This window comes from Acanthochromis polyacanthus, chromosome 6 (assembly GCF_021347895.1).
Source record: "Acanthochromis polyacanthus isolate Apoly-LR-REF ecotype Palm Island chromosome 6, KAUST_Apoly_ChrSc, whole genome shotgun sequence".
Classification (NCBI taxonomy): Eukaryota; Metazoa; Chordata; class Actinopteri; family Pomacentridae; genus Acanthochromis; species Acanthochromis polyacanthus.
The window spans coordinates 20,886,331-20,914,237 of record NC_067118.1 but is presented as its reverse complement, the minus strand read 5'-3'; the positions used below and the strand labels follow the sequence as shown (position 1 = coordinate 20,914,237).

The window sequence follows — 27,907 nt, the reverse complement described above, 5'->3', positions numbered from 1 at the left end:
AAACATTTGAGGCTTCTAAAAAGTAGAGTTTTGTACTGAAGTGAAGCCAGCTGTGTGGTATCTAAGTGTTACTGTGCTGGACAAATGGACACAACATCAACTTCAATAAATAACACTGCTGGGTGACCAGTGTGGTAGTTTTTGAGAGCAGACCACACAGAGGAGGAACCCACTGATGAATTACAGGTACTTACTGTGACAGGCTGTGGATTCTCCAGTCACAGGCGGTCTCAGGCTATGCCACCCTCTTAGTGCGCATCTGTGTGCAGTGGCCCTGTGTGATATTTTTGGTTGTGTGACTCACCCTCAACACTACAGCAGAACTGGGTGCTCTGGCTTGGCTGTTAATTACATAAATAGTCCTGTTTCAGCCACAACTTCATGCACAATGACAGATCCAAGCCTCAGCACAGTGTCTGTATAATTTGCTGTGCCAAACCAAACAGTGTTTACTGCTTTGCTTTAAAGCCACACGATTTGACGTTGAAGTCATCAATACAGTCTGGGTGTTTTTGAATGTAAAATATCTTTATTCGACCCTCTCAAAATGTGTTTCAATAACAGAAATTGTCATCATGGTGAGTTGGAATACTATTCACAAATAGGAATTAATTAGACATTGTCATTTTCAAATCAAAATCAGTATGCCATCATAATCCATGAAAAGCAACAAGCTTTTTTTCAGAGTCTGTCCACTTGTCCACAATCAAGCAACTTTATAAACAGACTTTTGTACATTTTTGGGTGTTGAGATTTCAACAAGCACTCATCCATTAGTGAGTCAAAACTGAATCTGAGATTTTAAGTCTGATGTGACTGAACAACAATCGTCATACATCATACCAAAATACATAGAAAATAAACCATAACAGAAAAGAGTCTGTAGTTAACACATAAAACAAAGATCTCATCAGTATTACTTGACAATATCAGTATATCATTCTTTTGTTATACAAAACCAAAACTGTTGTTTATCTTTTTTTTCTCATGATAACATATGATAGTTGATGGTATTTTGGCAACATCTGCATTTCAGGAGTTAACAGAAAGTCAACTATTATAACGTAAGTCACTGGACATTATTCACCTTCGCACCCAACCCATCCCACCCCCAATAATATGTCTTTATACATGATATTGCATGATAAAAGAAGATGGAATCATCAACATATCAATGACATTTACATAGTCCACAAACATTTGGTTTGTGGCTTGAGATTGAAATGACTTCTCATTGACTCTTTTATTAGCTTGTCATTCTTTTTCACATCTTTAGATGATCCTGTAAATACAGATTGAGGTGAATTCAGCTTTAGAAGTCCAATCACAAACTGAAAATTAAAGTTCTAAATATCAAAACATCTCCCCAAAGTAAGTTAAATAAGTAGGGGGGAAAAATAGTCTTAGTTATTTGAGGTTTAATACTTCGACTTGAAACTGAATTGACCTCAAATCTGCAGTGAAACCCATCTAGCTTCAGAGCTCAGTCCGAGTACGTAGTCTTTAGTAGAAAAAACTACAATGTCACTACTTGTTTTGCTGGTTCTGCACCACATCTGAATTAAATCAAGAGTTCTTAGAGGCACCTGGAGTGGTACAAATATGTGCTCATCAGGGTTAAGGTATTGTCAGTTCCTTGTTAAGGTATTTTTCAGTTCATCGTCAAGTCCTCAGGAACGGAGTACCCGGAGAGAAGACCAGACCAATGATCACACAGGTAATGATGCTTGGAAGCCTGGCACGACCACTTAGGCCTCAGGGCTTTCTTTTTTCCTTTGTTATATTCTTTATGTAGATTTGTTGTAAAATACATCCTGGGCCCATGAAATATACCCAAATGAGAGATGCACGCTATGGAGATATTTAAATCACAGTAAATACTGTGTGAGAGGCATTACTGCCTGCTGTATGCAAACTTTAGATATAAAAAAAGTGTTCTGATTTTCTCAAGTGATCACATACATATCAAAAGCAAAAAAAATATGTCTTGCTATCCCAAACGGATGAGGTCTGTTTGAATTTCTTCTCTTTTTTATGTTTGCACAGTAAATTCAAAGTAAAAGTGAAAAGAAAGGTTTCTTGAATGAGGGCCCAACACTTCTACCCTAAGATGGTTGACAGATGTAGGCCAAAGGTGTGTGCAGAGCCTGCATGGACAGCATTGTTAGATTCAGCATAAGGGCTGTTTTCATATTGTCTTAAAGGCCCAGCTTGGAAAACCAGTGTAGTAGTGCTATTCCATCCAAAGCTTTAATACTGCAGAGCAACATGCCATTTAAACAATGACACCGTTAACTCATCATGAGAGCATTAACCTCAAAGTCTGACTTGTGTATTTGACTTGCTTGTGTCTGTGGATCATTTCCATTATGAGCCTTTAATACAGTACTGTGTACACAGCTTCCTGAGAGTTAGCTAGCTACCATTCTAAAAAACACACTGCACATCTAGCTATCTGCTCATTACATTTGTAGAGTGTAGGGATGCACCAGTAACCCACCCAGTTTGACCCACAGAGCCGATCTCCAACACACACTAGGCCTCTTATCTTTAACCCATTACCTACGTGTAGCAGGTTAACTGGAATTCTTAATGTAAGTGTAACAGTGTTGTGTGATAGTTTAAGATTAATTCTTTGACTTCCTTCCTCAAGGAATGTGTTAGCAGTGCATCCCTAACAGAGCGTAACATGGATTACAGTTAAATATAATGCTGTATAATGAGTCCTTCACTAGGCTGTATTTTCCTCGCGATGTAGCCCAAAATGTAGATGACCTTGTTGTGGTTGAATTGCTCAGTGAACTGGATTTAATTACTTTCCAGGGTTTACAGTATGGTCGTACCATTCCCTTAAATGGGCAGAGCATGCCAGTTTGTCATATGAAACAATTATGCGTGTGCACAGCTAATTCCCAGGCTTTAGGAGGTTCAATTACAGTATGTCAGCCTGAAGTGCAGCTCAGAGAGGGATAAAAGCCCCATGGTGCCCTGGATTACAGCGGCCTTCTTTGTCGTACTGAGCAACCTCAGCTTGTCACGTTAGAATCCTAGTTGTCACTGGTATAACAATCAGTGTCACTGATGCAGACAAATCAAGTGGCTGGAGCCTACTGAAGCCATAACTTAGCTCACGGGCAAAATGGTGAGTCACACAACTCACACAGGCAGCGCCATCAGCCCACATCAGAACACATTTGCAGGTAATCTTCATTATTTAGACAAATAAAGGTACAGATACTATTTTTGTGGTTTCAAGCAGCACATATTCCTATAATCAAAATCAGTAAAGTACAGTACCCTGCGAGTTATCACATAAGCTGGTGAGCTGGTCACCTCCAGGGCTGCTTTGTTCGAAATATTCAATAGAAATTACACCTTTAATGCTGCTGGTGTAGCAGTGATCACCCTCCGAAATGCGTCAGCATGGACAACAACAGGTGACACTGGTGTGTCAAGAGCTACATCAAGTTATGCTGTTGGAGGAACAATAATCAGGGGGTGTTGGCATGTCACAGTATGGATGCTACATGAATCATACTCTTTAGTTCAGTGTATTAGCTATCACTGAGGACAGTGAGGTTATGTCATTTGAATTTCTTCCTGGGGTGGGGGGATTTACACGCCAGGTTATAAAATCACTGAATCGTTGCTGACATCAATGCTGATTCCAGTACAACTGATCTTAAAGGGCCTCACACAAGTATCCTTCGTAGAATATAAAAATGGATTTTGATTTTAATTTTAAAACTTCACATAAATTTCATCATCTGCATTAGAATCCACAGGGAACGCAACAATTTCGACACAGCAGGTTACGCCAATTGTGCATGTGCAAGAAAAGCAAACTGGATGCCCATTTTGTGCACTATTGTGTTCTTCCTCTTGCTGTCAGGAAATCATCTTCATGTTTTCTAGCAGCCATGTGTGAAATGTGACTGTACTTTGTGTTGGGACACATGTTCAAACACAGAACCAAGTCCCATTAAAGGAACATCCTGTGTTGCACACAACGCTTTAGCCTCACCTACTGTGTAGTCTAACACACCAATTGTAGGCTGTGCGTGAAAGTCTTCCATTGGCCGTTTATTTCTGGTGGTTTTGTCCTTCCCTTCCAATATCTGCCTGTTGCCATCCCTTTCACTACAGGAAACAGCAACAACCTCCAGAGAGAAACCTACACACTGAGAAGTTCACGTTTTTGCCAAAATTGCAGTAAGGCAGCCCTGCTAGGTTTTGTTTTTCTGTTGTAATGACAGTATTTGCATACCTGCATGTAAATGTTTCACCACAACAGTTTCCCCCATCATTATTTTGAGGGAACACCAAAGCTGCATCTTTGATTGTGATTGGTTCAAAGAAATGCAAACAAGCAAGTACATTTCTTCCACTTTGCAGACTGATAGTGAGGCGTAGCCAGACTGCTTTGTACTACAGTATGGGCTGGCGAAGCGAGACTAGCTATTGTATTGTCTTCTCACATCAATCTCCTGTCACTTTGTCATGTCTGCCTCCTATCTAAGATGGGCTTTTTTATTTAGTATGTAACTTCTTGTCAAACCATTTTTCCATTGTCTCTGATGGCATGTTGCTAATAATACAATAGCAACAATTTCCAACTGCATTAGATCCATGGTGAGAACTTTTTTCTTATTATTAGTAGCATTTCTGTGAATGAGTTGCCCACCAGTGAGCTCATTGGGTTTAGACAAGCATTTCGCCACAAGTATACACAGAAAAAGACAATATCTGAAAATGCTCTTGCGTGAGGCCCAATAAGTGCACAGCATTCACAATGAATTAAAAATGGGGACCTATTCCTGTTATTATGACATGATCTTAAGGTGGTCATCAGTCATTATTGTACTTTGTAGAGGACAGGGGCAGGTGTCACCTGATTTAACATATTGAATATGAACTATGAATGTCACACTGAAGTCTACATAGACTTTTTACAGCAAAGTATTACAAATAAAAGGGTTCCAAATTAGCTATGAACAGCTGAGTTTTTTTTTCTTTTGTTTTTCTTCCTATCACAGGATGCAGGGTAATATATCACTAAATGACTTACAAAGATGTTGAGAAAATTTAAATCCTAATGATTGTAGTCATTAGTGGACAATAACCTACAAAATGTATTCCAGCCTGTAATAAAGAGATTTTTAAAGTCAGTTTTACCAGATATAGTCTTCACTTTTCCTTTTCTTTTGCTGAGTGCAATGCGCTTTTGTACAATGTGTTCAGTTTGGCTACTTTTAGGCTTATTTATTTTGTGAGCAAGTGTAATCTTTTAAAAATCCTGGCCACAGCCCTGCCCAAAATGACAAAAAGATCATGTATATCTAGCATGACCGGAAGGTTTCTGTGGTAAAATACAATCAAACTCTAAATTCTGCTGACGAATACTGTTCCTACGGAGGCAATGTTTCAAAGTGATTTTGTACTTTTTAGGAGAATTAGCTTTTTTATTTTGGTGTTTTTCTTTGCAGTGATTGTGTCCCACTTATGATTCCTATGACTACTGCAAGCAGCGTTGCTTCTGCAAAGAGGCAAATAAGTGACATCACCTTAAGACAATGCAGCACTTGGAGCCGACTCGGACAGCCATATTCACACAGTCTTAAGACATCTGTAGAGTAAACTGATCACTGTATGCTGGAACCATAAACTGGAGTAAACTGCACACTGGAGAATGAGATTGCAAGTTAGTACAAAGGAGTGAACTCGGACAAAAAAAAAAAAAACAGACAAAAAAAAGTAGAGACCAGATTTCTAAATGTGATGTGATAGCTGCAGTTAAATTCAGCAATTTATAATTTATAACATTCTGAAGGGTGAAAAACTACAATAACGGGCTTCTTTTTAGGCCACGTTGATGAAGGGGTAGTGTCTTGTTTTTCTGTGTCAAAAAATTGTGATCAAACACAATCACTTGGATTCAGGATGCTCTGCTTCTCTGTGGAATATCCAGCTATATTATCAGATTCATTCCCATCTGTGTAATCCCACTGAATCAGCAGTAAGGAGTCACAGAAACACCATGAATTAGCACGTACTTTGATGCTCTTCCAGTACAAGGAACACTGAAACCAAGGGTAGAAATACTATACTCAAATGCATTAGAGTCAGATGAGGTTTTGTTGTCGGCTGTTTTTGTCAGCAGTAATGTTATTTACATTGTTCAGTATGTACAGTAGAGAATCTCCCAGAGATGTTAGGTTCTGTAAAGCTGCAATGGGGTACTCCTTTAAATTCCTCACATTTGAAAGTCCTTAGATGAAGAGCCATACGAGTCCCTGTTGAAGCGTTTTGGATGTTTTAATAATGGACTTGCTGCTGTATTGCGAGTCTCGACTCTATCACTGTACGAGGAGGATCAATAATCTGCTCTCTGAAGCTATGAATGCACACAACACAGAAACTCAAAGTCAGTAAATAGCAAGATTTGAAAGAAACCATGGTAAAAATAATAGATGGACATTATGGTTCTTCATCATAAGGATTGAATTTCTCACACAAATCAAGACTTTAAATACAGTAAATCTTTTTTTTTATCATAAAGGTATTCATTGAGAAAGTCGAGTGTTAAATGCACTGTACAACCTTGTATAATTTTTTTTCAAAATATAGTTTATCCCAGTGTGTTTTGTTGTTTTTTTTCTTGTTTTTTTTTCTTTTTATCTTACAGAATCCTGTACACTTGGTGTCTGCATTGAAATTGGGTGATATCCTGATCGTTGGAGAGAAGAGAAGAGAGTAGAGGGGGAGAAGAGAAAGAGGAGAAAAGAGAAGGAGTTCTCGAGTGCTGTTGTTGCCCTCAGTGGAGACGCTGCACTCCGTATCGTGGCTCTCTTCTATCCCGCACCTCAATCTGAAAAATACAAGACCGAAGACTTAGTTCTGTCGTGATCATGGAAATAAAATATTCAAGGTAAGATTTAAAATAGAAATCCATGTATTTGAAGCAATTTACTTGTCATTTTAAGGGCTAAAGAGAAAAATCGCTGCTTGTTACATTTGCTCAAATGTACAACAATACATTGTGTACATATTCAACAAATTGATCAAAAATGTTGGAATAAACTGAACCAATGAGCTCGCACTCAAACAAATACCTCTTTCAAAATTGTTAAAAGCATTTCAACACAAATAAATATCTTCCTTTCAGCATTAAGTAATTATGTTAATCTAACTTAATGTGCTTATGTTGAATCAGTTGATTGGACCAACTTAACTCACTCAGGCTAAGCCAGTTCATTTTCCAGTATTTAAAAATAACCTTGCTAATGGAATTGATCCCACTCAAATTAACAAAGCTGCTTCGTCAGAATTCCTTAATGGTAAAAGAAAGCTATTTTGTTGTGTGGAAATGCTTTCCATGATTTTATTACATGCATTTAAAGAGTTATTTTTATGCATGTTCTCAGTGAAAACATGAATAAAATAACTTTAATTACCTCATAGTTTTGTCAGGGTTATCTTGGTTCAGAGGCTTTTAAAATTTGGAGCTTGACCTATTCTAAAGCTTAAAGGTCAGGGTATCTCAGTTGCTATTTTGATCTTTAAAAAAAAATTGTTGGAGGTCCATCAGCTTTATTGAAATTCGAGATTACACCGAAGACTGGACTGAGGTTGTTTGTTTCCTGCTTTTTTCACAGCACATTTACTGTTGAGAAGTTTGGGGTCACTTAGAAATATCCTTATCTGTGAACGAAAAGCATTTTTTTTCAATGAAGATAACATTAAATTAATCAGAAGTACAGTCTAGACATTTTTAATGTGATAAATGACTATTCCAGCTGGAAATGACTGATTTTTAATGGAATATCTACATAGGGGTAAAGAGGAACATTTCCAGCAACCATCACTCCTGTGCTTTAATGCTTCATTGTGTTAGCTAATGGCGTTGAAAGACTACTCGATGATTAGAAAACTCTTGTGCAATCATGTTAGCACATGAATAAAAGTGAGTTAGCACGGAAAACATGAAATTGCCTGGATTATCCCAAACTTTTGAATGGTAGCATTTTTTTTTTTTTTAAAAAGATGTCACCACATCAAACAAGTTGATATTTACATTAATTCATTCCCTATCACATTTTAGCAAATACAAATCACTGGATTAACAATACTATAAATTATTCAGCTAAACTGCTACTGAGACTGGTGACGACATCTCAAGCAATTCCAACATATATATACATAGCTACTAACTAACAGGTATATTAAAAGCTAATAAATAGATGATGTCATGTAATTGAGTTCTTCTTTGTCTCTATAAATGTGTAAGTTAATTTTAATGTTTAATTTAGTTTAAATTCACTGTTTATCTGCAAATCTGCACAGCAACACAAAGCAGCCAACTTGTTTCGACTACAAGGCTGTTATTGCACTTTCAATTAACAATTACCATATGTCAGATGTGATATCCAGTGCATGATATGATAGAGGTGTGGTGGAAATAAATGTCAGTAAAACTGTTCTTCAGCAATAAAAATGTTGAGGCTCACAGTCAGTGAGATTGTTAATAAATACTGGCAAGAAAAGAAGAGACCTTCATGAGCACTGTCAGCTAATATCACCGGTCGCTGTGCTTTCTACAGACAGATATTAATGTATTCTTTAAACATAATTCTTCAAACATAATGCATACAGCAAAAGTCAACTTACCCTTGACACAGCAAAATCTGCAAGGACAGAAAAGAACAAGTGTTGGCACATACACAGCGAGACAACACCAGAAAAAGTGCATATTTGTGTACAACAGGAATATGCTTATGTAAGAGTAAGTTAAGCATTTAGGCAATGACTTAGTGATGCGAATTACAAGATACGTGTCCATGGTTTGTTGTCATCTACATTTCTTTTCACTTAAAGTTGCAGTGCAGCAAGATAGGTCATACTTTAAAGTATAAAATGTAAACAAATACATATAAAAAATCCAATAAAAGCATGTTTAGAATGTGTTTTTGATTTGGTTGATTCAGCTTAATCTCCTAAGTTAAATTAATTAAGTGGACTTACTTGTTTTATCTTTAAGATGTTTATCCAGCTGAGGCTTTTTGGTAATGAAAGATGACGCTTGAGACAAGAAATGATAAAATCACAAAATAAAAATCTAGTGAACTTAATGTATAGCCCCACACAGATCTGAGTTGCTTTAGATTAATTAAGAGAAGTAAATGTTGTAAGTTGGATAAACTCTTCAAGTCTTATTTTAAAATAACTAAGCCTCCTTCGTTAAGTTAAACTTATTGAATGAATTTGAATCAGTCAAATCATAAACCTGTTTTGTGTTTGTCTGCATGTCTCCATCATGGCTCCACATGGAAAACATCAGCCAGAAGAAATGCAAAATATGGTTGTGACAATTCACAAAACGGAAAAAGACATATTAGTGTTATGGTATATCCACAGGCAGCCATGGTGCATCTTTAAATGCCATCTCCCCAGCACTATTTTCACTCATGCAGCCCCACATCATCAGACTTCCACCTCTGTGCTTCACTGTCTTGACTATGCATTCACTGTGGTAGTCCTGGTCAGGTTCCTACTAAACATGTTGGACCCCTTCAGCGCCAAACAAATTTATGTTGGTCTCTAACCAAAGAGTGTCTCCCATCAAGATTTTTTTTCTTGCATTTTGTCCAAGATTAATCCAGCAAGTCAGCGTTAGTGTCAGTATAAAGCTGGGTTTCTTTTACTTGGATGCCATGTTTGAAGTGTGTCTGTTCAATCGATTGTGGAAAAAGTGCATCAGTGGCGCCATCTTAGTAAGGTTGTGCTTCTGTGGTTCTGATAAGTGGTACTTTGACTACTTCTGTTCTTTAGATGACTGTTGTAACTATGTGTACTCTGAATTTGAATTGGCCACTGATTTTCCTGTATCCTTTTCCGCCTTTCTGAACTCCCACAGTCGGACTTTTATTGTTATTCTGGTAATTCTGTTCCATTTGGAGCCATTATGCAGACATGCAGATTGACATGGCTCATCAGTCCAAACCTGTAAAACTTGTGGCATTTACAGCTCATTTTGCAGCCATGTTTATGTAGTTAGGCTAATGTGAAAAAACAGCTTAATTCAGTTTTGTTTCAAGGATCACAAATTTCCTGACTTGTGTCAATGATCAGTCAAATGCATTCACTTTCGATTTTTTTCTTTTTAGTTTCTACTTTAGGACTTGTAGTTTTTTTAACATTTTTATAAGGTATTCATTCCTAAATGTTCATCAGAAGGAATATTCTGCTTGTCAATTAAGAATTACTTCATTTATTGATATGGTGATTTTGGACAGGGGTGAACTCACCTCTACTGTAAATATAAACCTTGATATCTTTCTTACTGCACTGCAGGCTTCAATCATTCACAGTTACCTTTTCTGACAATTTAAGGGACAACAAAGAGTTACATGGACTGTCCACAGTTCAAGATAAAGGGACATGTTTAGTTGCTGTTGTTGTTTTTATAAAAGAAACATGAGTCAAGAAGGAAGCTTCACTCAGCTGATGAAGCATTTGATGTGTTAAATGTGTAAAATCACCGAGACTGTCAGTGAGGTTAATCAGATAAGAACAGAAAGACACGCCCACGCTCTGGAATATCTCCAGTTACCATGGAAACCATCGTGGAGATAGACCGTCGGAGAACCGAGACATCTTATGTCACTATTCTCTCTCTTTATCTCTGTGTCTTCCTCTCTCCTTTACTCTATCTTGCTCTCTATCTGTCTGTATATCTCTCACGCTCTCAGTCTGCTATGTCTTATGTCACAGATCGTTTTCTCTCTGCATCTCTTTCACCTTCGCTCCGTTTCATTTTCGTTGTGCTGTTGCACATTGGGTTTATGGAGTCAGATCAAACACAAAATCCTTATATAAGGAGACTTTTTATTGTTTTGCATTGTGTCTTTTACTCTCGCTCCTCCACCGCCGCCTTCTTCCCTCTCCTCCTCTCCTCCTCTTCCTCTCTTTTCATACAGCTGAAACAATGCGATTCAACCGTCCTGATGCAACATCATGCAAACTGTCAGAAACCCTCTGGAGGACTCTCTCCCACTCTTGAATTCAGCACTGAAAGCAATTTGGCTGGAGATACTGAGGTCAGGTTGGAGTGTGTTCATTTTTCTAGCAGGCAAATCTTGTTCATGTTAACAGCCTCACTGGTAATGCCTAAAAATGAGAGTTGGAGGAAGACTCGTTTGGCTAGTCTACCTTTAAAAGCCTGGAGTTACCATTAAACCTGTTTTCTTTTAGAGTTATTTCTTGGTTGTTTAAACATTGGTTTAAACGTTTACATGATCATTTAGAATTCAATAAATTCAGCTAGTGGTGCAAAATCTCATTCTCTTTTGAGTAAACCTCTTCTCTAAATGAACACTCCCATCATAGCTTAGCAAGTTTAACCAGCTCTGAATTTCTCTGCATGATGAAGCACTGTACACGAGGTTACAGGACGAGTTTTTGGAGGGTGGTGTCTTTTGCATTTCAATATTGAAAAGGATTCAACAGTGTTTTCACGTTCTATAGGATTTTACCCTGAGCATAGACAACCAGACCCCTGCCAGCTCAATAAACATGGTGTTATTGCAAAAGCCGATCAGAATCTGATAGGCGAACTCTTCCAATTTGAGGTTAGGTTATGAAGAAAATAATTCAACCATGACAGTGTTAGAAGGACATGAACAAAGCTGCTCCTTATTTTCATGTCTTTTTTTATGGCTTGTCAACAGCTGAGGATACAGACGTTTTGTCAGGATTTGACTTAAGCTTTCAGAGTCATCATGTTTATAGCCATTGAGTGCATATTTAAGTCTGTTTTTACAGGATTCTTGCTTGAAAAGAACGGAAAATATAAAAAAAGTTACTATGAGGGGAAATTTCAGGAAAGTAATGGTCCATCCATCCATTCTCTATACACCGCTTTATCCTCACTAGGGTCGTGGGGGGTGCTGGCTTCCGGTGCTGCCTTCACCCGAGTCTCAGCTGACTCGGGTGAAGGCAGGGGACACCCTGGACAGGTCACCAGTCTGTCGCAGGGCTACATATATAGGAAAGTAATGGTGTTGGTGTCATTTATCTGGCTTGCTGTTTGTGATCTGTAGGTGTAGCAATAGTAGCTGAGTGGTCAATTACAGAAACTGAATCAGTTTTGATTTCTTGGTCAAAGTTTTGTACATTGTATTATACAGACCAACCGTGATACTGTTCATTCTTTGCTTTTGTTTGTTCCAACTCTACTCTAATGTGGCTGCTAGTCCTCTGTGTTCCATACCAGATGGTACTAAACATAGAAAAAAAACAGCTCAGCTTAAAATCAGCATTCATGAAACAAGAAATATCGGAGCAAATCAAACATAAACATCAGAAAATACCTGAATTAATCTTATAAATATAGATATCAATAAAAATTTAATGGTTGTGGGAATATAACCTTGTCATCATTTTTTTTTTTTTTACATCAGTCCTTTACTTACCTTTGTTGTCTGTCTGCAGATCATCAAGATAGAAGTCTGTCTGCCGGTTGCCCAGGACGAAGGCCAGGAAGGAGAGGATGAGGGCGTCCAAGATGCCCATGATGGCCAGCATGTAGGCCCAGCGTACAGAGCAATCACCCAGGGAGTATTTCCCCGTCTGCTCCCCGCACATGTCCCGGATCACCTCGGCGTCCCATCCATCAGGGAAGATCATGCAACCCAGCACCAGGCACACTCCTGCAGGAAGACAGAGGGAAGGGGACAGGTTGGCAGAGTTAAAGCCATGCAACCATAAAGGTGGGGATAAAGGTAGAGTTTGTGTTCTTTAATAAATGCTTTAGACCGCATTGGACTTTGCTTCATTGAAAATGCTTTTCGTGAGGAAATTAGTGAGTGTGGCCCAACGATGGACTAGATGGAAACTCTTGTTATCTCTCTGTCCAGAAATACAAGGCAACTATTTGAACAAGAATAAGCATTTTAAGGTGAAAACTGACCTCAGAGACATGCTAATTACACCACATTGTAACAGCATTAGGTCATCTATTTAAAGATTGATTTATTAAAAACTATATTTCTCTCTGTCCAGGAACCTCTCTATGTTCTTCACATATATACTTTTTTATACAAATTTCTGTTCATACAGCAAATTTTCTTCCAGCTTGGTGGGTGTATTGCTGGGGACATAAGGAAGTCCAGCTCAAAGCAGATCGGATGAACAGGGGCTGAGCGTGGGTGGTTCCCCTGTTGCTAGGCAATCATCAAAGGCAAATGTACAGTGTCAGGTGATAATGTCACATTCTGACAGTGGCACTGCACTAGTATGTTAAGATGCCATTTTGTAAAACAACTGCCTACCTGTGAGCAAACTGGGATATCAATTGATTCAATATTTTGGGATGAGCTGATATGATATTTTGATGAAAATTACTGATTTGTTCAGAGATACCAACAGGTCTGGTGTTGTGTTCATTGATGCCCCTTTATGTCTCAGGGGAAACAGTTCAGCAGGTGTGATAACGTTATCTGTAGCTTCTGTCATCTTCATCATCTTTCATCTTCTGTAGCTACCTACAGTCTTTGTTCTTCTGGTGACTTTTTATGTGACTTTAGGGATTTTTTTAGCTTTTCATTACAAAACAAACAAACAAGAAAAGCACTCAGAGAGCGCAGTACTCTGCCAAGGCTGCTCAGTCGTTGTTTGATTCGGATAAGTCTCGATAAGTCCACAGTGGTGGATTTGTAGCAGGATTGCAATCATGGGATTGTCAGCAGGCAGCTGATATATTGTTCACTTGTCGTCACTGTGCTGTTATGGATCCAGACTAAAAGCCACATCACTGCCAAAATCTAATCAATTGGTCCTTGTGTCATTTTTGAGCGTCCCTGAAAATTTCCTCCAATTCCGTTTGTCTGTTTTTGAGTAATGTAGCAAACAACAAAAAAAAGACAACGAGACACATGACTCCACCGAATTCCTTGGTGGAGTCAAAAACACTTTATGGACTTTCAGTAAGGGAATACGTTATTTTTATCAGTGAATGTGCTTTTGGTTCAGTCCACCAATCAGCCATAAAATGCAAGCAGAAGTGACTGCTCATGGATCCCCATTGTGTGTCCATTTATAAACAGTTATATTTGACATTTTGGAATTTTTAATTCATTTTTTAATTAGTTGGGTTGTTCCATTAGAGATATGCAAATTAGTATGTGAGCCTATGCAGAAACATATATTACGTTCAGCTACTTTCTACTTAAAATATTGGCAAAATTGGCAAGCTAGCTAACTACTTAAAAATAATCTTAAATCTGCAGTTTTAATTTTTTTTAATGAATTGCAAAATAGTACTTAAATAATTCAACTTCACACTTATAGCGACCATATCTGCAGTTTTATAACCGCAGTATGAGGCTGAATAGAGTCACTGAACTAAACACTGCTGATGTGAGCAGACTTTCAACTGTGTGTGTAGAGTGGTTAGTGGTGATACAGTAGAAAGATGGAGTACTTGGCCCGAACACATTATTCACGTTGAGACAATTGAGAGAGGGTAGGAATTTAAAGCAAACAGATCAGAAACAAAAGAGAGTGTATGCAACACACACACACATTTCAAAGCCCTCAGGGGAAGTGCATGCATGCAATCTTAACACTACAACCAAAATGGTAATCTATACTTTACACCTCTGCTCATTCATTAAAGTGGGCATCACTGGGGAGCTGATTGTACCATATTCCTTGCTCACCAGCACTGCTTAAATAGCAGTCAGCTTGTGCCTGAGGGGCTGTAAGTAAAGCAATGAGCTCCATGGGAGATGGCGAACATACATGGCAGACGTCACACCAAATCTTCATTCCAGAGCAGACATGTCTTTTCCACGGGCAACATCACTTGTGATACAAATGAAAAGTCCGACGGATTTGGCTGAGTTGGTGATTATTGCGCTTTAGTCCAATAAATGTTCGAAAGATTCAACATCTGGAGCTCAATTGGTGTGTAACTGTGATTGTTTTAAGTTTGCTTCATGCGTGCTGAAGGATGTTGGGAAGCATTCAAACGCAGCAGCTGCTGTGTGGAATGAGCTGTACAATAACACACAGATCATTGGGCTTTCAATGCATTTTGCTGATCAACATATCAATAGATTGACAGCTGAGCCTACAGGCATACTGAGACACAATATAGAGAATCCTCTGTCGGTTCATTGATTTTACAAGTTAAGGACAGCTGGCATGTTGCCAGACATTTATAGATAAAACCGGTTTCAACTTGGGCTGCACAGTGGATCGGTGGTTAGCCCGGTCACCTCGCAGCTAGAAGATCCCCGGTTCATGTCCCAGCCGGGGCCTGGGGTCTTTCTGCATGTCTGTAGGTGTGAATGTGAGTGTGATTGTTTGTCTCTATGACTAGCCCTGTGTTAGACTGATGACCCGTCCATGGTGTCCCCTACCTTCACCCTAAGTCAGCTGGGATAGACTCCAGCCCCCTGCAACCCTAATGAGGATAAAGTGGTGTATAGATAATGGATGATTTCAACTTGAAGAAACAAACAACAAATCTAATATGTCCCGAAGCCCCACACGGTTTCTCAGTATTCTTTAACATACAATTTGCAGCTTTGTTTGTACAGGAGTTGTTGAGGGCAGCGTGTTCCAGAACTTGTGAGCTTATTGAGTTTGGGTATGCACTTGTAGTGCTGAAGAGCAGCGAGCACTACAGTAAGTCACTCATGATGCAGACCGGTAAAAGTAAACTCAATGTTGTCATGCAGTAATCATTTGTGTTGGCTGGCTGTCTGGTAAAGAAGAGAAGGTGAAAACTGTGTGTGAGCATCAACCTAATTCCTAGATGCAGCAATTCAGTTCAATTCAATGTTATTTATATAGCACCAATTACAGCCAAATTGTCTCAAAACGCTTCACAGAACCCATATGCCTGACCCCCAGAGCAAGCCCCAAGGCGACAGTGGCAAGGAAACGTACCAGTGAAAGTCAATGTCTATCAAACTCACCGAAATACCAGAAAAGAAAATATTTGTTTGCTCTTTTTGGGCACCACTACCACTAAGTCACAAGCAGATACAACATGACTGTACCAAGTAATAAAATTGTGATTCCGTTTTTTTTCAAAAAGCAGTTTCATTGGACTTAAAAATGTGACTGACCTTCAACTATGCTGGAAAACTCCCAGAAAATGTCGTGCTTGTGGGGCCTGTCGGTGAAGGATGTAAATGAATTAAAGTGATATCTATTAGTCATACTGTTGAACCTCATCACATTAGTGATTCCCGTCTGGATGACCCTGTTTACCACATACTGGCCATCCATCATGAGAAAATGGTGGGTGGCGAACAGATGAGGGAGGATATGAGATTAGTCCCCACCTCTCTGTGTAAACATGCAAACACAAGGAGTGTTATTTTAAGCTGAGACGTACAGCATTTGAAACTGTGACCGCTCCACTGACAAAATGATTGCACGCGTAATGAGAGAATGTAATGAGAGAGAATATAATGATGATAATACAGTAAGTAATGAGAGAATAGAAGAGCAAAGGAAGTAATCATCGTGGGAAATCACCATGTTATTAGCTTCTTTTATAGCCTTTATGCAAGATATTAACACAGATGAAAGGTGATAAAATCATTAACTGAGTAATGAGTGTCAGGTAATGTGGTTTATGGATTTTTGATGAATGTTTCCCCATCTGGCAGGAAACTTGTCCAAAGGCATTGAATGCTGGCTTTTCAAAAACATGACAGCAAAACTACTCATAGATTCCTGATGGGTACAATACATTAACAACAACTAATTAAGCAGATTAAACAGTCATTTTTTGTAGTTGTAGTAAGTAGTAGCCTTACTTATGTGAATATGTGTGGTGGAGCAATTATGTTCACTAAATATACAAGTACAGTGCCCACTGTTAGTGGTTAAAATCTGACGTCTTTGATTGATGAAAACATTCTACATATTCCACATTATTTTGTTTGATGGGGATGTTGCCTGGCAATAAAGCTACTACGGCTCCACCCACAGGCAAAGCCAAAAGGAGGACCACAGTAGGACCCTAAAAATGGCCACTGCTTTTCAGATATACTTAAAACTCAACAGAGCATTTCCTTGGGTCTCCAGCTATACACCTGCCGAATATGAATAGAACCAGATGTACATTTGTTAAGAAATGCAATAAACAGATAGCCTAGCCGCGCTAGATAACCCACGGCAACGAATTTAATTCTCTGCCAGGGTGGGTCTAGTTACCCTCCATAAGGCTCGAGGCTGAATGCTCCTAAAACTGGCCGGATGAATCACCATGAAGTGTAGAGTCAGAAGGCGGGCGTAACGAAGTGACGACAGAGGCGCGACGATTCTGACAGAAACAACCGGCACACAATAAACAGTTATCTTTCGACTCGGCTTTGGCCACAGCCCTTAAAGATTTGAAGCTAAAATTCAACTTGAAAGATAAACAAAGGATGGCACTGAAGTGTTTCATTGAGAAGAAAGACGTATTTGGACTTATGCCGACGGGATATGGCAAATCCTTAATATACCAGTTGGCTCCGCGGCTCCGCTGGTTGGGAAGCTAATGGGACTTAGCCACAATCCGCCGGTGCTCTCGGAACTACTTTAGCCTATTCGTTGCATTGATTGGTTGTATACCTACCCAATTGCTGCAGAGAGATTTGATAGACAACCTTTTAGCCCACCTCCCTCCCTATCGAGCGTGCCTAGACCCTTGTGCCTTCAGAACCATGGGGTCTAGCGCGGCTAGGCTAATAAACAGACACATACATAGACAGTATTGTTTGTGCTATCAGCAATTCTTGTCACTGAATTTTGAATCAAATCACACTTTGTGATGAAGTGAAATCTTATTTTGTGATGAACGATCATTAATTAAAACTTGGGTTTTGTTATTGTAGCCTCAGACTATGTTTGGTAATTACGCACTGTAGTCAAAGCCATTGCTGAGTTCTCAGATAGTGAACACCCATCACAATTTACTGTTGGGGATCTGTAAATTGATCCCCAACCCCCTCCCCCGGTAGCTTTTAGCATTACTGCCACATTCAGATCTCAGCAACGACTGTTTTTAATGTGTAAAAAAGATCTATCACCACAGAGAGAACGGTAATTTTACTTTACACAGAGCTTTCCAAATTTGTATTCGAGGATACATGCATGGGGTGTTAGGCCAATATGTCCTCTCATCTAGAGCCCATTTCATGCACTCATGGGATCATGTTTTCCCGTATTAATTTTGAGGCATGCTCTGCATTACATAACACTTAAAAATTTGCTAATTCATCTGCAATTTACAAGTGACAGTTGGGAAACACAGTGCTGGCAGCGTTAGTGATTTGATCTGCTTATGAGGACTGCTCATAAACTACTTGTCTGGCCCTGGGTCGCTCATCCCTGATGTCTGAAAACAAACCGTAGGGCTTGTATTTTCCACCTCTCAATGATCAGTATTGGGCATAATTCCAATTTAGCTAGGTTTAAGTAAAGATTGGAGTAGACTGAAATGTTATCTTCATCATCATGTTTACAACATAACAACAAAAAGTTCTGTTTTTGTTATTCCAATTGTCCTCCTCCCTACACAAACATTCTGGCTCTTGAACTACCGTATGTTACCTCACTTTCTCCTTTGCTCCTGTCATACCTACTGCAGAGCTATCACCACAGAGAGACAAGCCTATTTCATCATGAAAAGTAACTATGGATCATAATAAGCTACCTTTTTTTTCTTTACTGGACAATATCTTCTTTAAGCCAGATGTTTTCCAGTGTCAGGTAGTTCTGGATTTTATGTATAACTCAAGGTGAGATCCATCCACTAATAGCTGCTAGCTGTTAAATACGTCATGTTTTCTGGGGCTCTCACATTCTTTCAGTTCTCTCAGTTTTAAACTCGGAAGCTGACAACGGTGCACTTCACTAATGAAAGAAGCTCTCCTAAAAGCTACAGATTCTTTATTATTAATGAAGTTGAAGATTATTTGTGGCACCCAACTTAAGTGCATGATTTTCAGTCTCTATAGGTATTTCCCCAATCGTCATCAATTTTAAAAAATAATAAATTCAACTAGATCTGTTCAATATGTCATTTCAGCGGCAACATTGTGATGCACACATGTATACCATTCACATCACAGGAGGTACAATGTGTAGTAACTCAAATTAACTTACAACACAGAATACCACATTTTTTACTTTTATTTTTATTTTATTTTATTTTTTTTGTGACAGCAAAAGAGAACTTGCACTGTTTTCCATGACTAACCTACAAGAGAAGTCTGTTTGATGCAACAGAATTTACTCTACTTTAAGGGTTCTTGGATAAACAGAGTTGTATTTTTTTGACATTCAGAATCCACATGTGCACAACAAACAAAAAAGACATGCAGTGTCAGTTGCTTGGCTGCCCAATTAATACAATATTATTCGTGGTCATGATTTTGACCTCGCATAATTAAATGAACCAGACAGACTGCAATACTGACGCTTAAACTGCTCCGCTCAGCAAAAACAGGCCATGACGATGAATCATTTGGTTTCAACTTGGGTAAATCTAACATTAGGATTCTGTATTTCACTTTTTTTCCAAGTAATTTTGACCACACACCTGTCATATATCAACAGTTATTGATAAAGAGGCTGCTGTGTGCACCGCCAGCTGTCTTCTACCATAGCCTGTATGTGGGGTGTTCTGGGTACAGTTTTATTAATTGTTTGCCTCCAGGAGATGGACTGAGTCAAGGTGAAAAAGTCTAAGTCTTATTTTGATGCAGATTTGTAGATCAGCAGCAATATACCATGGCATAGTAGAGCTCTGCAACAAAAATAATTTCTATCTAAGATCACTGAATAACTGCAATAAAGCCCAGCAACACTTTAATTCCAAAAATGATGTGTAGTGTTTTGGAGAGAAAGTCTTTGTGAGCCGTATGGCAGTATGACAGTGATGACCGTGTGACAGGGTCTCTCAGGGCATTCTCCTCCATCTGCCTTTCCTCTCCATCTTCAACTCAGGCATTTAAGTGGGCTAAAAATAGCTCCCACCTTCTCACAACCCAGGAAAAGCCCTTTGAAGTTGTTGGGGTTTTTCCTCTTCCTTCCTCCCCTCCGCTCTCTCAAGACACTGCATTCTGAACTTGGAGGGGAGGAACTTCAAAGGCGGAGGGATCGAACATGGAAGGAGGATGGGAGGGAGCGAGGAGAGACGGACAGAGCAGAACAATGAAAAGGAAAAATAAAAGGGTCGTATGAAGAGGGAGAGCAGGAAGGTTACGGCTGCTTCACTCTTCTGTCATTGTTTTTTTTTTTTTTTTAATCTCAGTTCATCACTTCCTGTCATTTCTTCTTAGCGCAGCTTTCACAACCTGTCAGCTGTTAGGAGGCATCAAAGCCAATCAAATCAAAGATAACATCTGGAAGTACACTGCCTGGACACGTTTGTGATTCAACTAGTTAAAATCACTCTGAACCGATTTATTTATAGCACCTTAGAGATATTTATAAACCTGTTACGTAATGATTTTGTGAGACTGTCTTATCAACATGTCTACACAGATTCTTTTTTTTCAGTCTTGACAAACAGCCAAAGATGATTATATAAGAACTCTAAAAATACTATCAGTGTGTTATATATAAGTTTGTGGGAAGTATTTTTGATGGGAGCAGCTCGAGGCTCCACACTATTCCTCCTGAACAGCTTGACTCTGTGTTTGCTGTGATGCCATCCAGTACTGGTCGGAGTGAGTCTTGGTTCAGCCCGCATGTCTTTGATAAGATGGCCACTGTGTCAGATCAGATGATTAGTCCAAAGTTCTTACTGTGACTTGGCCAAGACACGTGACAGATGTTAGTCCCACTCAAAGCATGACATATTTCATGGCCTGCATGATGTCATCAGTATGGAGCTGGGAGTGACCAGCTTTTAAAAACAGGAAATTTAAAGTGCTGTGTGTGACTTTTCTATCCATCAGCCTGTTTCTTGCCTTCTTGCCATTGCTGTAACTGGACGAGCATCTGTGTTTCTGTTGGTCAGCAACACAGAGAACACTGTGGAAGTTGACCCAAAAAAAAGAACAAAAAAAAAGAATCATACAACCTTTTTGCTTAAATGTCAAATTGTGGTTTTCGTGAAATATGACAGACTACATATAATGACGACCTGGTCATTCACTGGACTACTTTTTGAGTAGCGTATCAGCATTTACTAAAAAGTAGTTTTGCTGTATTTGGTTAAATTTGATGTGAGTACCTTTACTTGAAGTTAAATAAATAAGCATGAAGGTCTTTCAGCGTTTGGCAAGCCTGACCGGAAGTATGTTGTGTCAGATTTTCCACTAGAAGTCTACATTTGAGATTGTTTACAACAATGAGTACACATGCAAAATGTTTGACTTTGTGCCAAGAAAACAGGATCCTATCTCTGATCTGTGTTATTATTGGGGTTATCAAAAGCTGCATTTTGGTTGAGGAGAGTTTTTGGTTTGGAAACCTTAGGGTTACAGCTCTGTTTTGTGCAGATGATGTGGTTCTGTTGGTCTCAGTTAGCCCCACCTTTCAGTGCACAGTGGGGCAGTTTACAGTCACATGTGAAGCAGTCTGACGGGGAACCAGTGCCTCCAAGTCTAAGGGCATGATTTTCATCTGAAAACCGGTGGATGGTTCCCACTGGGTTGGGGTGAATTAGCCTGATGAACGAGTTTGCGTATTTCATGAGCGTTGTGAATAAGGAGTGTAAAGACCAGTTCATGCTATTCACATCAGTGTATGTGTTCATGTCTGTGTTGTAAGGGTATGCATGGATCGTCCTTGTGCAGCACAAAATTTGTGACTGCACTACAAGTGCATCAACTGTGCATGTGCCAAGAAAACAACTGGCGTTTAATACAGATATTGAGGAGTTTCTCCCTCATCCACACCTTTGTAATGTATCATTAACTGAATTTTAATTTAAGTAGTTGCTGCTGGACTATGGAGGAGCTTTGTTTATACATGTCTTCATCAGTGGAGCCCAAACACAGCAAGAAGTCATGATTTTCCCAGAAGTTCTCTGCTGTGACAGCAAACTATGCACTCCTCAGGAAGGATTACTGATACAATGCTATAGCATCAGCTGCTGTTTCCTCATGTGTTTTTCTCTGTTCAATATGAGGTAACAGCAATTGGACGCATGGATTATCTGAAAGAACAAAATATGAATAGAGCCACATCAGTAGCCTGTCTTGCACACACGGACACGGAAACCATGACTTGGCCTTAAGATGAACAAATGAATCATCAACAACTCAGCAACATCAGCAGTAATGCAGGTGTTGTACTGGACTGGCATTTCACCGGTTGATCCATGGTCCGACCCTCATTCGTGGTCATGAGCTCTACGTGACAGAAAGAATGAGATCACAGATACAAGCGGCCAAAATAGGTTGCCTCTGCAGCGTGGCTGGGCAGACTGAGGAGTTCAGACATGCAGGGGGAGCTCAGAGTTACCGGTCCTTCATGTCAAAGGAAGTCAGCTGAGGTTGTTCTGGCATCTGATTAGGATGCAGCATAGACACCGTCTTGTGGACTTTTTACAGGCACATCCAACTGAGAGGAGACCTTCGTGTAGACTTAGAACTTATAGGAGGGATTACATATCTCATCTGACCTTGGAACACCTTGGAATCCCTCACGAGAAGCTTGAAAACATTCTTGAGTGCCTGAAATGCCCTTCTTAGCCTGCTGCCACGGCAAACAAAGTCTCATAAACATCCACATGCTAGCCTAGCCATGCTAGACAACCCACGGCAACAAATTTAATTCTCTGCCAGGGTCGGTCTAGTTACCCTCGGTAAGCCTCGAGGTTGGATGCTCCTAAAACTGGCCGACGAATCACCATAAAGTGTAGAGTCAGAAGGCGGGCGTAGCTTAGTGACGACAGAGGCGCGACGATTCTGACAGAAACAACCGGAAACAACCATAGAAACAAGGATAGACAAGAAGAAGGCTGCGCACAATAAATTACAATAAATTATCTTTCGACTCGGCTTTGGCCACAGCCCTTAAAGATTTGAAGCTAAAATTCAACTTGAAAGATAAACAAAGGATAAGATAAGAAAGATAAATACAGCTTCACCGAACTCCCGCATCCTCTGATTTCCGGCGCTCTAGGAACTACGTCAGCCTATTTGTTGCCCTGATCGGTTCTATACCTACCGAATTGCTGCAAAGTCATTTGAAAGACAACCTTTAAGCCCGCCTTCCTCCCTGTCGAGAGTTCCTAGACCCTTGCGTCTTCAGACCTGGGTCTAGCGCGGCTAGGCTATCCACATGCACCACTTTCTTTAAAATGCTCACTGATGAGTTTGTTGGTACTACTACAAATACTGCTCCTGTAAAACAAAAATGAATTGCTTCTCTTTGATGATACTATGCAACCCGGTCTCACGGGGATTCGTGAAACTGTCACGTAAGTTTTAGTTTCGGTTTTGTGCGCACCAACACGATTTCGTCATGTTTTTCGTGCCGCTCACCACGAAATGTTTTTCGCTGTGGTAATCACATCTGAAAGTGGTTTATACCGGCGGATTCATGACGATCTAAGCTTTCCATCGGCGTATACTGCTTGTGTGATCGCGTTTGCGGCCGCCGGCCGCCGGACATTCTTGAAATTCCTATGCAAATTGGTAAGTGTACCACCGGCTTATGGTTAGGTTATGGTTAGGATTATGGTTAGGGTTATGTTTAGGGACGATGTCATGCAAAATATAGCGTTGGATTCGCCACGGTTTTACATTAAAAATATAATATACACATTCTTTTGAAATACGTTTTGAGTGGCACGAAAAGTCCGCCGTTTAAAATACATTGGTGCGCATTTCGTGGTGAGCGGCACGAAAAACATGATGAAATCGTGTTGGTGCGCACGAAACCGAAACTAAAACTTACGTGACAGTTTCACGAATCCTCGTGAGATCGGGCTGTACTATGACTGGGGGACTATAAACGAATAACTGAGTTGATAACTGCATTGGGAATATTTAACACGTGGATGAAGGACATAAACTGTTATTTTAAATGGCAAATGGTAAAATGTAGTGTAGGAGAGGCACGTATAGCCATACCTCTGTCCTCCCAGGAAAACCAATAGTATCCGTTAAGTGTAAACCAGCATTTAGACAGTTTTGTCACATCATGACCTTCAGCATCGAGAAGTCATTCCAGAAATATAAAAGCCAGCAGTATAATTAGATACTTTAAACTCAGGTAAACAGTTCAAACCCTTGGCTTCTTTGTGGCAGCGAGAACCTGCAGGTTGAAGTCCAGCACAGAGCAGCCGAGTGGAAAGGTGTGAACATGACTGCATTAAGAGATCACCGTGCCCTGTCCATAATGTAATAAAGTTGTCTGAGGTCTGCCCTTCCCTCTGCTACTGTGTCTAGACCTTGGCCTGCTGTCCTCCATCTATCTAATGGACAGCTTCCTCGCTGATATACAGAGTTTTTAGTAGGGTTGAGATCAAGTCTGTGTGTTTGTGTGGGTTTGTGTTTGTGTGCGTTTGAATTTGAGTGTGTAGATTGCTGAAAGGGCACTTTACAAGATGTTGCTGCCGCCAGGGTTCACTGGCCCATTTGGCATGGAGCTTTCCCTCTTTTTTCCCCTCTCTCTCATTTTGTCTTTACACTCGTTCACCTCTATTCACTACTGTAAATTCTCTCAGTGCTTTTTTCTAGTTCATATATTTAATCATTTATTCACTCTGTTCGGTAAAGTTGTCTGAGCAGCATCACACTCTACTGGAGTAGCTTTCTGTATTTTGATAATAAACATACACATATACAGCTGCCTGAAACAGTAAATGTGGCACATTTATCATACTGAATTTGCTGTAATTTTAAACCTCCTTCTTGCTTTTTCTTTATTTTCACTCATTTGTGTGTCCTTCACTGGCTAGGAAGGAAGTTGCTGGCATGACTCCTGAATCTTGAAAGACAACTGGCAGGTTTATGGATGCTTGAACACAACCATACCACTCACTGAGCCACGATAAGCAGTTTTTTTTGATATACTGAGGGATCAGTGAGCACCCCATCTGACAATCCATCTATTTCAAAATTAGAGGAAGACTATCGCACTGAATCAGAACTGATGCTGAATACTATTTTACTTAACCTTGCCACACTTGATTTCAAATAATGTGGTAAAACGCATTATGAAGCACTTGACTGTCAGCGGCTTTATCAAAACTTGCATGCATCTTGCACAGTTCTAAGTGGGTTTTGCATGAAGTTGCATAAATTGCCAAATCTGTAATTACAGCATTGTTTCAAGCTATGGCAAAAGAAGAGAGTGGAAACACTAAATAATATTTCCGTAGTCAACAACCATGTGAAATAGCTATCTTAGAAATCACTCTGTGTGTGTGTGTGTTAGGGTGTGTGTGTGTCTGTTCTTCACGTATCTTAACATCAGCATATCCAATTCACCTCACTGGGTGTATTCCTGGTAACCTAAGGAACTGCAGTGTTTAATGTGAAGCAGTGTTGATAAATGGTGGCCGTTTTGGGGTTTTTCTCTTTTATTTTTTCCTGAAGCTAGACAACATCATCTAATCTAATGTATTATGTACTAGATCAAAAAAAAAAAGAAGTTGCACCTCCTGCCTGGTAACATGTCAAAGATAAGGACATCATTTTTTGCTACGGGTCTCTTAAATATTTGGCAAAAATAAGTCATTTGCTTTTTTTGCAGATGTTGTAAAAAAAAAACACAAAAAAATGGACTGCTTGGTGCAGCTGAAAAAGTCATCAGTGACTCAAAACAGTCGTGAAAAAAAATTCAGGGAGTTTGGGAAAAAAACTGTAAGCAGTAAAATATCTCAAGCATGTAAAGCCACCACTTTTTTCTAGTACTGGTGTGCACTTGGGGAAAAGTATTGAACACACTGATTCCTGCTTTTTTTTTCTGAAATAAATATAAGAAATTCAGGATTCCATTTTTAATGATTCTCGGCATTATAACTGTTAGAATACACACAAAAAAAACATGTTGAGTTCTCTCCAGTTTGCGCTATTGGCACGAAATGAGCCAACAATGACCATTAATTTATATGTGCACATATATATAAACTGTAAGCAGTTTATGCATATTCATGTAAACTATAAATATACATAACCTGCTTGCCTTTCAGGGGGTTAAACAAAAACATGAATTGAAGATGAATGGGAAATTCTATACAACACAGTATGACAGGATATGACAAGAAATGTTCATTTTCTATCCACTGACAGCATCCAATGCCAGTGAAGTAAATTGCTTGTTTTTTGGGTCAACCAATACTTGAGCGGGTAAGAGAACACAATGACAGGTTTGATCCCCACAGAAACAATCTGCCCATCAACCTCCAGCTGTCCTTTCATTGTGCCCTGCAGCAGCACAACAAACGCTGGCAAGCTCAGTCATTGCAGGCCGCTTTGAAAACAAGCAACTAAAACGTAACGAGCAAACGGCCACTTCATTTGATGATTTTATTAAACCAACAATTTGTTCGCAGGACACCTGGTCAAACAAGGGTGAGCAAGTGAATGAAGGTGTAAATCATCATCTTCACTACTGATAATGTAATTGGATGATGCATAATGAAGCCTTTTTTCTTTCGTTTTTTTGCTCATGCTTGTACATCTTATCAACCAGCTTCAGTCTTTGTTCCTCTGTCTTTCTCTCACACACACACACACACACACACACACACACACACACACACACACACACACACACACACACACACACACACACACACACACACACACACACACGCCAACTGAGTGACAATGATGAGAAGGGTCAAAGGAATCCATTATTCAGCTGTCAGGATATTTTTAGAAACACCCCAGTGACTTTGGAATTATTTATTAAGTGGCTGATAATTAAAACATGTACGTTCGGTTAGGAAAAGCCGACCAGAAATCTCGGAGAGAAAGAGGGAGAGAAAGGCGAGGGAGGAGAGGGGGAGAGGAAGGGGGAGAGAGGGAGAACAAGTGAGAGGCAGGGATATCCCCCGGGGAAACTCTTCTTTCTCTCTCTCTCTCTCTCTCTCTCTCTCTCTCCCTCTCTCTGTGTCTTTCTATATATAACTCGACCACTGCAGCATCTATTTAACTCCCGTTGGAAACCCATGCACGTGGGCACATTTTTCTACCACACATATAAAGCTACATACATGCCCACACACATAGACAAACACATGCGCATGGTCTTTACACATTTACTAGAGCAGCAAGAAAAAAAAGAAAGAAAAAAAAACACACCCCACTGGCTCCAGAAAAAAGAAAGCGTTCTCATTAATAATTCAACTCTCACACCATCACATACACATTTACCCGCTGTCTCACATGCTCACGTGAACATACGAGCGTATCGTCAGCGTGCACAAATTAGTGCGCTTTGTTTCGCTCGCTCGCTCACATTCTGTGTCTCCCTTCTCCACACACACCGGAACACTCTCTCTCTGTGGCGCTAATGCTTCTCTACGCAGCACAAGAAAAAAAAGCAGCGACAAGGAAAAACGTACGAAGCCCAGAAAACACTGAAATAGGACTGAATTATGACTGTTGTCTGTCAGGAGGAATGGCACGTCATTTGCATTTGCCCTTTGTCCACTAGGTTTGTGTTTATATTTCATGTATCCACTAGGGCTGGACCCGAATATCCAAATATTCAGTAATTACGGTAGTATCCGAATATGAATTTTGAGATCCGAATATTTGGATTCATGTGCTAACATAATTGCACAAGGGTTTTCTAATCATCAATTAGCCTTACAACACCATTAGCAAACACAATGTAGCATTAGAACACAGGAGTGATGGTTGCTGGAAATGTTCCTCTGTACCCCTATGGAGATATTCCATTAAAAAATCATCTGTTTCCA

General features: G+C 39.7%; 1 protein-coding gene across 7 annotated transcripts in view; it reads right to left on the bottom strand.

Moving 5' to 3' along the window:
• LOC110950917 (LHFPL tetraspan subfamily member 4 protein-like) overlaps positions 1-27,907 on the bottom strand; it is a 54,660-nt gene that overhangs the window by 13,173 nt on the left and 13,580 nt on the right. For 5 of the 7 annotated variants that reach the window (XM_051949279.1, XM_051949280.1, XM_051949281.1 and 2 more), the window contains exon 2: positions 12,471-12,707. In XM_051949279.1, the coding sequence (XP_051805239.1) occupies positions 12,471-12,707 (237 nt within the window). Of the gene's footprint in view, positions 1-507; positions 6,869-8,667; positions 8,685-9,021; positions 9,079-12,470; positions 12,708-27,907 lie in introns of those variants that run through there. The other 2 variants (XM_051949282.1, XM_022193773.2) reach the window with 2 other exon arrangements.